The 13850-nt window shown below is 38.3% G+C and overlaps 1 protein-coding gene across 3 annotated transcripts in view; it reads left to right on the forward strand.

Annotated features, from left to right (window-relative positions):
• klhdc3 (kelch domain containing 3) overlaps nucleotides 1–13850 on the forward strand; it is a 56412-nt gene that overhangs the window by 37556 nt on the left and 5006 nt on the right. Inside the window, exons 9-10 of one of the 3 annotated variants that reach the window (XR_009815296.1) lie at nucleotides 9063–9136; nucleotides 10400–10434. The exons of 1 other annotated variant lie outside the window; for it this stretch is intronic. Coding sequence is in view for 1 of the 2 variants with exons in the window: in XM_061961035.1 (XP_061817019.1) it covers nucleotides 9063–9136; nucleotides 10400–10478 (153 nt within the window). In the remaining variant the exon portion in view is untranslated. Of the gene's footprint in view, nucleotides 1–9062; nucleotides 9137–10399; nucleotides 10479–13850 lie in introns of those variants that run through there. One more of the 3 variants, XM_061961035.1, reaches the window with a different exon arrangement.

Genomic DNA, 13850 nt, shown 5'->3' on the forward strand with positions numbered 1-13850 from the left:
AGGTTTTTAGGAGGTGCAATTTTCTCTTTTGTTCTGTGGACCACTGAAAGATTTCATTTTTTTCTGAGTTCAGCTAAAGAAAATTGTTTTGCATCCACCAACTGTTGTATTCAATGCAGGGACAATGTAAATCTACAGGCCAACATTCATCTTCAGTGTAAACATAGCCCAAACGCCCCCAATAACACCAGAAAAATGCAAGAATTTAGACTAGTGCCTCCTTTTAAAAGAGTATCTTGAGGGGTCTGAATACTCACTAAGTTGGCAACACTGATAGTTCCTGCTACAAAGTGTGTTAAGAAGTCGAGTTATGATGCGTACCGTTACCAACTGCACAGATGTGAACAAATTTGCTACAACTTAATGTGTTTATGACCGAGGGGGAACAAGTAGTACCAAATCTATTTGTGGCGGTCAAAATGTGTGTATGTCAGGCTACACAAATAAATCAATGTACATAAAACGTTCTCACATAAAGCCTTTCAGGAGAAAAAATGTAATTTGGGTTTTTTTGGAGCTTTTAAAGGTAACATGTATTTATTTATCATTTATAACATTCCTTACAATTGGTGTTCAAGGGGATAGGTTGATTGGCAACACTAAATTAGCCCTAGTGTGTGAATGTGAGTGTGAATGTTGTCTGTCTATCTGTGTTGGCCCTGTGATGAGGTGGCGACTTGTCCAGGGTGTACCTTGCCTTCCGCCCGATTGTAGCTGAGATAGGCTCCAGCACCCCCTGCCACCCCAAAAGGGACAAGCGGTAGAAAATGGATGGATGTCACCTGAATTTCACGAGTCATAATTTCCTCTGAAGTGCAGGACTTGTGTTTGGAAAATTAGTTTGTAAGATACATTGAAATCCTTACAGTGAGGGTGCAGCCAAGCAGAGAAAGATCAAACACCACAACATTACCAACACCTTTGTCAAAGTGGTAAATGATTGTTGGTGTTGTTGTTGTTGTTTTCCATTCAGGGAGTTTTTAATTTTTAGGCAACGTTCTGCATTGTTTGTAAATTGTACTGCATAGGTTTTTGTCTTAGCTTTAGAAGTTGAGATAATTGTTCAAGATTAATTCAAGTCACTTTTAGCACACACTTATGCCCCACATTTTATCTTAGCCCACTTCTATTTTGTATTAAGTCTGGCCCTAGCAAATTTTTGTTTCCTGTTACTGTACAAATTAGTGTGATCCTTACAGTTCCAAAATAAGCTGACCACACAACTTCTGTTGACTTACATTGCATGTTTTGTTATGTACATGAGCGCACTTAAGCACAGGAACTCCCATCAGTACGAGTACGTACACACTAAGCTACACAAACACACACTAAGTTTCTTCTTGGTTCTTTATTTGTTGTCTTTGTCTTATTACTTACCTTAATGGTTTGCAATCAAGGTAATGCCTTGATTTGTAGTGTACCAACATTCACACCAAATCAAAGGTCTCTGACCGAGTTAGTGTGTTTTACAATATGTGCAACTAATTCACCAAGTTGTTTAAAAGCAGCTATGACTGTGTTTGTTTTTACATGACCTGACAACATGAGGGCAGTTAACAGGCCTAAAATGTTATTGGTATCTGTCTGTATGCAGCTAACAAATGCACGCACAGGCCACCATGAATTATTTGTTGGACACTTTGCTTGTGTTTTTTGTAGGTCTTCTCATTTAGTCCTTCTGCCCTAGGAAATTGTGTTCAAATTTATGGCTCACATTTTGTTTTCCGAGGTTGGTTGTCCTTTCAAACTGATGTAAAACAGAACCCCCTTGATATTTATCCCCAGTCCAAGATTTGTGTGGGTATAATTTATTACTTTAGTGAAGTACAATAAAACTCTTCAACTCCCGAATCCCCCTATTTGCTAAGGGATTTGAGACCAGAAGTCTGTGCTTATACTCAATGCACTACAAGAGTGAAAGCATAAACTGTAATTAATAAAAACAAATAGGCTGTTGCAGATAGAATATTATGAAATTAGTTCTACAGATTTGTATGAGAACAGCATTTTGCCTAGTTTATGGGTGCTATGTGTTGTGTATTTCAAACATGGGGTGTACAATACTGTACACATTAGGCTAAATGTGCAGTTGCTCTATGAGGAAACTGACTGGCTGGGCATTTATTGACAATCTGTTGAGCGCCACTTACGTAAGTATAAACAGGCCTGCTGGTTTTCAGAGAGGCGTGAAATTCTGCCCCTTCTTTGATTTATGACCTCAGGGAGCATTCTTTCTCACGGAGTGCTATTTGATATGCCCTAAGCACCTCTGCTACACTCATTTACTGGGACCTGCTCATTGCCCCACGAAGGACGACCCGTGCATGACTAACTCCACCTGCACCGACCTTCACCTACACAAGCAATTAGCAGCGTACTTTGCAAAGTAAAATAACAAATATTCTAAACCTTGATGGGATTTAATGAACTGACTACAAGGTGTTAAACTTGTGTCACACTCAAGATGAGCTCACTACAAGCTCTGGGTGTGCTAAATCACAAATAATTTTGAGCTGGAAACAGGGCATCTTCTGAGGGGCGTAACGGGAGCAAGGGCATGACAGAGTGACATGTTTGAGGGGAACTCCAGTGCTGGTCATTTGACTTTTTGGTCACAATGAGATCTATTTAAAGTTAAAGTTAAAAGTTAAAGTACCAATGATTGTCACACACACACTAGGTGTGGCGAAATTATTCTCTGCATTTGACCCATCACCCTTGATCACCCCCTGGGAGGTGAGGGGAGCAGTGGGCAGCAGCGGTGGCTGCGCCCGGGAATCATTTTGGTGATTTAACCCCCAATTCCAACCTATTGGTATTATTCAAACAACAGGCCTTGAAAGTGTGACGTGGAAAAGCATTGCATTGTGGGTCTTGCTGGACTCTGACTTCCTTATTTATATGGTTGAATAGAAGACTCTGTGCTTAAATTTTTTTTATTTTTTTTAACAAGTTCAAAACTTGGCGCGAATGTGCAACATCATTAACTGCCACAATCGTGGTCATGATCGTCTCAGGAAAAAAAGGATTTGGTGAGATTTTTCTCATTTCCAGCCCTGAAAGTAAAGCCAAAAGACGGGTTATGAAGCTATTAAAAATAAAGTGAATTGCCTGGATAGCAGCCGTGAGACGACCAAACTTCACTTTTAACGCCATCACTTGGTACATGTTGGTGTGTTCCTGGCATTTTCAGACTGGTGAGTTTGAATCAATGCATGTTTTATTATGTTTCACAAGTAGCATTTAGTAGGATGCTAGTGTTAGCCAAACTAGCCACACGTGACAAACAACTTACATATTGCAAAATCACGTGGGCTTTTGAGCCCTATAGACATTAGAAGTCTTCTCATAGTAGCTATAACTACTTAAGTCTTTCACATTTTTAATCCCCTTTTTTTCTCGTTGAAAATACAAGATCTGAAACGTAATATTGTGTGCTATGTTGACTCTATTAAGAGGCCCTAGAATGCAAAACCAACTTTTCTTAACCCATTGGTGCCTTCTGTTATGCATAAGTTCTGTAAATTTCAAATCAAGCTGTTGACGCATTGCAGATATATTTCTATAACAATCTTGCCTTCCTTCATATTTCCACTGAACAATCAGTATGGGAATTTGCCCCATTTGTGACATTTGTTCCATCGGTGACGCCAGTGGATTATCTATACATGGTAAAGTTTTGCCCGAAGACCGTGCACGTGTCCGCTATTGTAGTCCGACGCTGTAGTCATTACGTTCCTTTTTTCTCTATCCTTTTGTTGTGGGGCAGACTGGCTCATCAATGCACATGCATCCTACGCTGTTGCCATTTCTAATACAAAGTAGTGTATAGATCAAACCTATTCTGTCAGTAGACTCTCTATGGAAGCGCTAAAAACTATAACAAATATGGCGGGCAGAAGAGGGTGTCGATGTGGAGGCATGAAAATAGGACCGCCCACAAAATGGCGCATCCTGAAGAGACGGTCTGAAAGCAGCTTGAAAACAGTCTGTAAAACCTAATCATTGCCAAATTTTGATCAAAGAACCACCATCACATTTAATGTAAACCACAAGCAAGTGTTTAAAATGTAGGAAAAAAACATAATATGACCCCTTTAACACCTTTTATATGGTCTATTTTTCAACAGAGCTTTTGATTAATGGGTAGTATAGCAGCAGCATATCATGCTGGATGTAGTTTCATGTAAACACTTTTGACACGATAGATTGTAGTTGTTGGACCACCATAATGCTTCCAGGTTGTTTAAGATTCTAGAGCTTGAGGGAGACCACATAGCAGGTAATCTCACTGGTAGCCAAAACATCCCAGCCCAAAGTCTCTTGTTTATTCCACCAAAATCTCACCATGATATTTAATCCGTGTGGAATTTTACTTGTGAATTCAAAACCGCAATTTGTTGAGCCAGAGATTTTCTTCAGTGTCCAGTGATCTTGTTAGCTGATCAGGAGGTCAAAAGTCTGGTGCCTCGATATCACCTATAATACCATTTAGCATCTTATCAACGGCTGCAAGGGCTGCTGTTATGATAGTCCAGCTGGCTAAAGTGTAGCTTATCACCATTGAACCTGATAGTTGAAATGTTAGACTAAACACTACATGGAATTGACTCTTGTTTATCGTTGAACCACTTTTTTTCTTGCAAGGTATTGTATTAACCAAGGACTTCTTGTGAAATCATCAATAGAGTGTCAAAGCACAGCCATTTCATCAATTAACCAACCATTACAGCTGCACTTGCTGTTCATGACCTGCTTCTGAGACACTTGGCTCCACGTTAACCTGATTATCAGCACTTAAGATATGCACATATTGTCATTTGCCCTTTAGTGTCAAAGGGGAGGCCACAGACATTTCCTTTTATTAATTGTCTGTCCACTTGTGTGTGCGTATGTGTGTTTCATACGTCCAAGATAAAACTTGTCAAACAGTGAAGGTGACCTGAGATGGATTTGGGTCATCTCGCACGTGCGGCAGAAGACCTTTGGGTAGCATAGCAACTCTGTGATTTACTCTTCAAAGCCATGACCATGATAGTATTTCATCTCCATCTTAACCCTCCTTAACCCACTAACGGCCTGTATACATTGTGGTGTCATAGAGGTGAGTGCTATACAGCAGCTCAAATAAACAACCTACATAGGTGACACGTTGTAATGTTGTTCAAGTAAATTGACCTGTAAAATAGGGAGTAGTTGACATACTACTCATCCTGTTTACAACACGGATATTTTTTAATAGACAATTCCTTGATTACTTTGAAGATAACATTTGTAAATGTGATTACCATGAAAAGAACACGCTGTTACTGCTGTACATTATACTGTATTATCTTCTTTTAGTGTTCTCTGTCAGCTGGCCTTGACATCTATAATAATTATAGCTAACAAGTGTGGCAACAATTTTTCAAACCATAATATTCCATCTCAACTACCATTTTTATATTAACCAGCTGTGCTCAAGGCTCCAAATTTAAATTAATGTCTTCCTTCCTTGTTTGTATAGGCTACAGGTTTATGACTGTATACCCTGATACAAGAACAATTTGTCCTGATAAGAGTGAATGAATGAATAGCTGCATAAGAGGTACGGTATGCTCCTTAGTTCCATGACAAACGCAAAGTACATTTTGTTCTCAAAGGTTGAAATTTGAGATGCAAGTTTGATTAGCGTCTGGCATCTTAGTCTAATCTAAAGACAGGCATCTTTGGGAGCCAATGGTAGTTAGTGTCTCACTCTCATCATGGGGCTATAGGTCTTAATCCACCTTCCAGCCACCACCCAGGAGGGGGTACAGATATGTTGGTAAGACTAGATGAGACAGCAGAGGCACAAAAATTGGCAAGAATCTAGCAACCAGTGATAACAAATGTAAGAGTCAAATATGTTGTATGCCATCATAACATGATTAGAGTCATTTAGGATGGGCACATTGAAGGGAAAAGGCTTTTATGTTAACTTTGTCAGACAGCCACATTGTAAACATTGCAGAAATTCAACTGATCGTCCTAGAACCAGCAGCTAATCATTCCTTGTTCACCCCTGTATACTGTACGTCTGCATCTTGGAATCAGGCTCTAAGTGGTCTTATTTCACAGTGTTTATGTGCATTTAGACTGCAATAACTGGGCCCGAAATGAAGTTCCTGATTATTTTGGATGAGCCAAATTTGTCCCAATTTAGCACACAGTCTTTTTTTCAGTTGTACAGTAGGTAACATAAAATATATAAATATAAATATAAAATATAATATATTTAGACTTTTCTGAAATGCAAACAAAACAATTTGATGCATGTCTGGTCGTCCTGATAAGATGTTCAGCAGGAAGTTGTAGTGTGTAATAAGTTCCTGTGTATTAGCTGCTCCTAAAGGACCAAAGTTCAATAGGATGTAGCGTAAGGAACAGGATGCAGATTGTATCAGGTCAAGTATGAGGATATGGCCAATGAAATCACTGAAATCATACTAGCTGATAACCACAATATTTTTATTTAAAAACCATCAAATAAATAATTATATATTTATCATCTAACAATGTATTTATTTTGTAAAAATCTTTATTTACTTTTAGAAATGCCTTTGTGTAATGTTCCCAGGCTCTGCGGTATTCCCACGTTAATTTTAGGACAGTAGTTGAGTGTCTACTGTCTTGGAAGCCTTGTTCCAAAGATAATGATGTGGAGTAGCCAGTGCGAGTGCATTGCTTGAGAGGGCGGCAATTGGGTGATTAGACACCCTCATTTGAGTGTTGTTTGAAATAGCAACCACTGTTTTTTTAGTGGGGGAGCAGCATCACTCAGGCTTCTTACAGACTGGGAACCACCGTTGCTTCAGGGGGCGGGGACCACTTTCACACATTGTGATACTTTGCTGATCGAGTAACAAAGTGAACCATCAAACACCAGGATGCCACATAAAGTCACACACTGTGACCTTCCCGCTTCCAACAACACCCCTTTTCCTTCCCCTGTTTCTATGATCCTTTTCTGTTTTACAAACACCAATAAAACATTAATGTGCTGCTGGACTTCACACCCAGGCTAATATTATCCATGAGTGTGCGAGAAAGCTGTGTTGCAGCACTACAGTTGTCATTTCTCTTGCTGCTGCTCTTATCTCTACCTTTTCACGCATCATCATCCAAGGCTTAGACTCTCTCCATGTGTGAGTTGTTGACAACTACCACACTGTGTTTTGCTCTATATTATAGACAGTGGAGTACCTTTTAATTTATTGTGAACTGATGACAATCAGTTTGTGTTTGCATCATTCTGATGCAGCAAAGTAAAACAAAAGTTCCTGTTTTTCATGAGATTTCTCCCAAAATAAACTTAGCCAATAATAACAGGAATGGTTGAAAAGAAAGTGAGATGTCAAAATGGCACTGATGATGAAAATGTCCCTTTTAACCTTGATCTTTCCTTAACTATTTGATGTGGATTTTTCTAATAGAAGTCATACAACCTGCACACATCTCTTGCCCATGTGTGTAAACCTTAGATTAAGACATGTAATACAGCTCTTGGTCCATAGCATGGTCAGTATTGTTCATGTTGTTTATGCTCAAGGCGCACAGTTGCATGTATTATTTTAATCCAAGTTAATAATTCTTATGTCTGCTAAGTGAGGCATGGGGTGTATTTGTCGCCTGGGATTTTAGCAGGTTTGCTGAAAGCGTCACTCAAAAACTTTTTACCTAAAACTTTGTGCTTTATGGTATAGTAAATTAAGGACCTTATTTTATTGTAGATCCCCATAGTTTTTGTGAGTTGACAGATATCACTCTTCAATTTGTGAGTTGTCAAACCTTCTTGTAATACACGTCAATGCCACAAAACATGGTTTTACATTACATTGTTTCAAATGGTCCCTTTGTCTATTTTACTACACATGTTGGAATTTTGGTTTGCAATACCAACATCCCCATCACTCCATTATGCATATCATGAAATGTTACATGTTCTAGGTTGTGATGATCAATCAAGCTTTTGGATTTGAATCCCCCCTGATATAGTTTCTGCAAATATACTGTATGAAGGGTGAGAATCAGAGATAAGGGTCAACACTTTTGTGGTGAAGGGACTTGGGTGGTTGAGAGTATTTGGTTGAAGGCTCCCTATAAGCCTGGGTGAATCGCCTCCTGGGGGGCCAGGGGCGTAATGACTTCCACAGCTGACCCTCTGGGACGACTGTGCTCGTGCTCTGCACCTCTCCCGGCTGCTTTAAGCCCCATCCGTGTTTGTTTAGGAAAGATTAGCAACGTAAACCCCTTACAACATCCTGAACACGCAGCGAAAGGAAGACTCGATGGAGGAGACAACCGTAAAGAGAAATACAGATTGATGAGCAGGAGTATGTGAAAATCCTGAAATAAATTGATGAACTCCCCAAGTAGGGATGTACCAATCCCACTGAGGTGTCCCAATGTAGGCCTGAGCGTTTCCAGTTTTTAATTATGTAGTGGAAGGAGTATTGATTAATACTACTATTATCATCATTACAATCCATTTATGTTTTATTACTTCCTTAATTACCTATTATTTAATAACATGTTTTCTTCTACTGTCTTAGTGTCTTTTTACTGTTAATTTCCATTACTTTCATTGGAAGCTGCTGAGGTTGGATGAATCAGTTTTTATATACATAAAGAAAATGTGAAGACATTTTGACTGTGGTGCACCTTGTGTGTTGCAGGTGTGTGTATGTGTGAGTGTGTAGTACCGTGGCAGGAAACAGATGTTCATTGATATAAAACGGCAACACATGTCTGGGAGGCTATCTGCATAGGCCAGGCGGCCTTACTGCAGTGCTCTATTTCCTGTCGGCTTAAATCAAGCTGGTCAGGATAAGAAGAGCCAAACGACCTGCTCACTTTTAATGTTTTTTTTATCTTCTATGATTTTCTAGACCTCAGTGAAAATGAAATATGGTAATAAATTGTATGACAATGTGAATATTTCAGTTACTTAAAAAACACTTTGTTTCATGCTCATAAAGACAGGAAGTGATATTTTATTTGACGCAGATTACTATAAATTATTGTCTTTGTTCTTCTTTCAGTCCCTGTCCTGAGCAAGGAATGGGTGATGAATTTAACCTCATGGATCATTCAGACCTTTACATCTTAGATTTCAGTGAGTATTTCTGTCATTCCTGATAGCTTTTAGGTAACGGTTGACATGGAAAATACTTCTTGGGACCTTGTGTGATTATAAATAAAGGAGATGTCAAACATTTTAAATTGGTCCTTAGACTAACCCCCATTCCTCATCTTTGTGCCTGGCCTTCACCCTACCTTTGTGACATCATATGGCACACTTCCATCTCTTCGACAACCAAACTTAGTGCCTGCATGACGTGTGCTCAAAGTTCTTGTGTGGATGGTCTTACAGATTGAGCTTAGAGGATTCGCAGTACCAAGTGGAATCCTGCATGTCATGCACCGCTACATGACATTCATGTGAGATTTTACTCCTGAGCATATGGTGCAAGGGACATGACATTGGCTGACAATTTTGTGGTGATGCACTTTTTGCAATAACAATGAAGCTATATATCTGATGCTGAGGAGCTGTGTAATTACAATAAGCCCAAGGCTGTGTGATAAGCTAATGTATAATGTACCAAGACTACTTACAGTGCAGATACTCATAAATCATTCTGTCCCATAGTTTTTTCTTAGAACTACTACCTGTATTTGATATACATTTACAAATAACTGACAATAGCATTTAGATAACAAAAGTTGCCAACGTAGAAATGCATCGCTCATTGATTTGTCTGAATGTCTGTTTTGTATTTTTTGTAGTAAAAAAAGATTGACATTTTTTTACAATAATTTCCTTAATATTTCATTTTGTCTTTGTTTTACTGTATATGCCTTCAGGAGTAGCTTGTTTGTGAAACTTTGTTTTCAGTAAGACAATCTATTCACCCCAAGATTCAGTAAAAGTTACACAAAGCAACTACTGTATGTCTGAGTTCTCTCTCTTAGAAGAAGAAAAAGGCGAATGATGGACATTGCTACTGATAAAGCTGATACTTCTCTCTATGTTCAAAGTAATTAATATTCTGTGCAAGGACGAGATATGAGTTTAGAGCTGTCAAGTGAACTAAAAAAAGATATATTACTTGTCCAAAAATGTGGTGCAATTTGCCTGTTAGCTTGTTCAGGTTATTTCAACGTGTAATCTGCTCTTTTTGTTTTCAATCGTTACAAGCACCTTCTAGTAAACCTATGTATTTAGAGTCATAGAGACCTGGATAGATAAGAAACAGCATTATCCCACATTTAACCACATTCATGTAGTGATTTGTGTACGAGAAATGTTTAGATTTGTTAGAAAAAAGCTTCACTTTTGTCATCATCCTAAGACTCATACCCCTTTCTTTTCCAGGTCCAAATTTGAAGACATTATGCAAAATAGCTGTAATTCAATACAGTCTGGAGCAGTCGGGCCTTCCACATGATATCAGGTCCAACAAACATTTCTGCTATTTCCACACTGAATTGAGATATTTAGTTGTTTGTGTCTGTGGTCACTTTTACCACCATTTTACGGTTTTTGACTTTTTATTTTTATTTTTTAGAAATAACGCTCTTTATCATTAATTTTTTTCATTAATTTATTGTTGTTGTCCTGCCACAGTCTTTGCCTGAAGTTGAGTTGAGTTTGAACAGGTTAGTTATTAATAACAAGTTAATAATGCATTGCAGGGTTTCCCCAGTATTGCCAGATATACGAATGATCGTGGCTAGGGGCGTGGTCAATATGACATCATCATATGTATGACACGATCATTTTGATTTGCAATGATGCATATATTTCTTTAAAAAAGCTAAACAAATGTTTTGTGTATATTTAAAACAAATATTAGTTTTATTAGTTATTAATACCATTAATATTAACATGAATTGCTTATATAATCAGAGTCACAATCAGCTTTAACACAAGGAATTTGACTTGGTAGACTGTGCTCTCTTTGTTCAATGCAGTTTAATTGTTGCTGTTTATTGTAAAAGGTAACACAGGCTACACTTTATTCTGCCCTCCCTGAATGTTGCAATTTAGTTTGCCAAATATGTAAACAGTCATTCAAATTAGATTTGAAAAAAATAACTTATGGTGTTTTGTTGATATTCTTCACAATTAAGTCACTGTAAAACTAACCATACACAAAAAAGTAAATTATATATACACATGAAGTGCAAACATGTAGGAATCACATTAGATTAATAATACAATTTGGAATAAACTGAAAAAGGTAATACAGTTGTGCAGGATTAAGGTTGAGCTCTAATGCCGCTGGCATAATGCTAACGTACAATGGATTAGCTCATAGACAAGCTAACTTCAATTAGCATGGTCCATCGCAGGGCACAGATTCATTAACATTAGTATCTATGGACAATTTGCATGTAGGTAACATACATATGTTTGAAATGTGCAAGTAAGCTGGAGTACCCGGGGGATAACCCACATACGCACGGGGACAAATGCACACTCCACACAGCAATGTCCAAACGGAGGTTCGAAGACGCACAAGGCGTGAAGTTAGACGTTATTGTCGGTATTAATGTCAAAAGAATTAGGGTAGTTTACACTAGCTTGAACAAAAATATATTAATTAGCTTAAAATACTTATCCAACTCTTTCCTTACTTTTGCCGGGTGTCAACTCCATTTGGGTGCGCGACCAACCAGCTGATGCGCTTCTGACAGGCAATTTAGATGCACGTTTTTGTTTTGTTTTTTAAAAATAAATCAATGAGGAACATTTTTATGATATTTGAGCTGTTTTTCAAACTTATTATAGCCAATATACATAAATAATTGACTATATAGGGTATATACATTCATAAAATCTCACATTCAAACATTCACATCTCTCAAGTATGTTTTAATGTAAAAAAAAAAAAGAAAGTGTTTTCATGTAAAAAGAAAAACCTATTTTGACATTGTGGCGGCATTATTTCTTGCCGTGGCGTTGCACCACGATCGTTTACATGTAGGGGAAACCCTGCATTGCAGTTAAAAGCTACGGATACTAATACGGACGTTAATTTCTTTTCCATCAAGCGTGCATCTAAATGGGACCATTATTTGTAAGTCAACAAGGATAAAATGCATGATAGATTTGCTTCCCAAGTTTCATTCTCTAAGCTCATTATTGGCTATTTTACTTGATATTGACACATCTTTGCTGACAATTATAACATGCCAAGATGTATACTATAATTTATATTACATTGTGTGACTAGTTATTGGTAATTACAAACTACAAATCAGGAAAATCGTGTAATTGAATAATTAAAGTCTTGTAGCAGCAGTGTGTTACTAAATATTATTAATGAGCATTGTGCTACTTGTTAAAGTCAAGTGATCAAGTCAACGTGGCAGGTTTACATTCACTCTAAAAGCATTAACATAATAAAAAGCCGTCATTAAACCACACTCGATGCAAAACTTTTTTGCTTCCATCTTGCATGAGTCTTATTCAAAGATAATTTTTCTTTAACCTAAATTACCCATTTTTTCTCTAATGCTGTTGACAAAATCGGTGCTGGTGAGCACTTCTTCTTTTCTGAGATAATTCATCTACCTCACAGATGTGGCATGTGAAGCTCATTATTGCATAAGTGTGCAAATGTGCAGTTTTAACACAAAGAACATGGCCACAGATGTCACAAGTGTTAGGGAAGCTCATTGCTTTACCTACTATAGCCGTCTACAAGTGCGTTTGAGGCCTCACAACAGCTGAGCATGTGTGCCCACACAAGCCCATGACCTCCAAATCCAGCACCTTCACCGCTAAGATTATCTAATACCAGCCACCTGGACAACTGGTGCGCTAAACGGTTTGCATACAGTGCATGCGGAAAGTATTCACAGCGCTTCACTTTTTCCACCTTTTGTTATGTTACAGCCTTTATTCAAAAATAAAATAAATTAATTTCTGTTCTTAAAATCTTACAGACAATACCCATAATGACAATGTGCAAAGCGTTTAAAAACAATTGCAAATGTATGAAAAATAAAAAAAAATCACAACTATTCGCAGCATTTGTTTCATAGTTTGTTGATGCACCTTTGGCAGCAATTACAGTCTCAAGTCTTTTTGAATACAATGCCACAAGCTTGGCACACCTATCTTTAGGCAGTTTAGACCATTTCTCTTGCAGCACCTCTCAAGCTCCATCAAATTGGATGGAAAGCCTTGGTGTGTCTCTGTACATTGCTGCATTCATCTTAGTCTAGTCAGAGAGGGGACCAAGAACCCGATGGTCACTCTGTCAGAGCAGCAGCATTTCTCTGCGCAGAGAGGAGAACCTTTCAGAAGGACAGCCATCTCTGCAGCAATCCACCGATCAGGCCTGATTGTTATATTGGCCACACGGAAGCCATTTCTTAGTAAAAGGTTTGAAAAAGTGCACCTGAAAGACTCTCAGACCATTAAGAAACAAAGTTATCTGATTTGATGAGACAAAGATTGAACTTTTGGCTTGAATGCCAAACATCATGTTTGGAGGAAACCAGGCACCGCTCATCACCAGGCCAATACCATCCTTATAGTGAAGCATGGTGGTGGCAGCATCATGCTGCGGGGTTGTTTTTCAGCAGCATGAACTGGGAGACTAGTTAGGTCAGAGGGAAAGATAAATGTAGCAATATACAGTGCCATCCTGGATTAAACCAACACTTCTCATCTAACTTGATGGAGCTGCAAAAAGGAATGGGCGAAACTGCCCTAAAATAGCTGCACCAAGTTTGTGGCAATGTATTCAGAAATACTGTAGTTGCTGCCATAGGTGCATCAACAAAGTATTGAGCAAAGGCTGTACATACTT

Source organism: Nerophis lumbriciformis, linkage group LG02, assembly GCF_033978685.3.
Source record: "Nerophis lumbriciformis linkage group LG02, RoL_Nlum_v2.1, whole genome shotgun sequence".
Classification (NCBI taxonomy): domain Eukaryota; kingdom Metazoa; phylum Chordata; class Actinopteri; order Syngnathiformes; family Syngnathidae; genus Nerophis; species Nerophis lumbriciformis.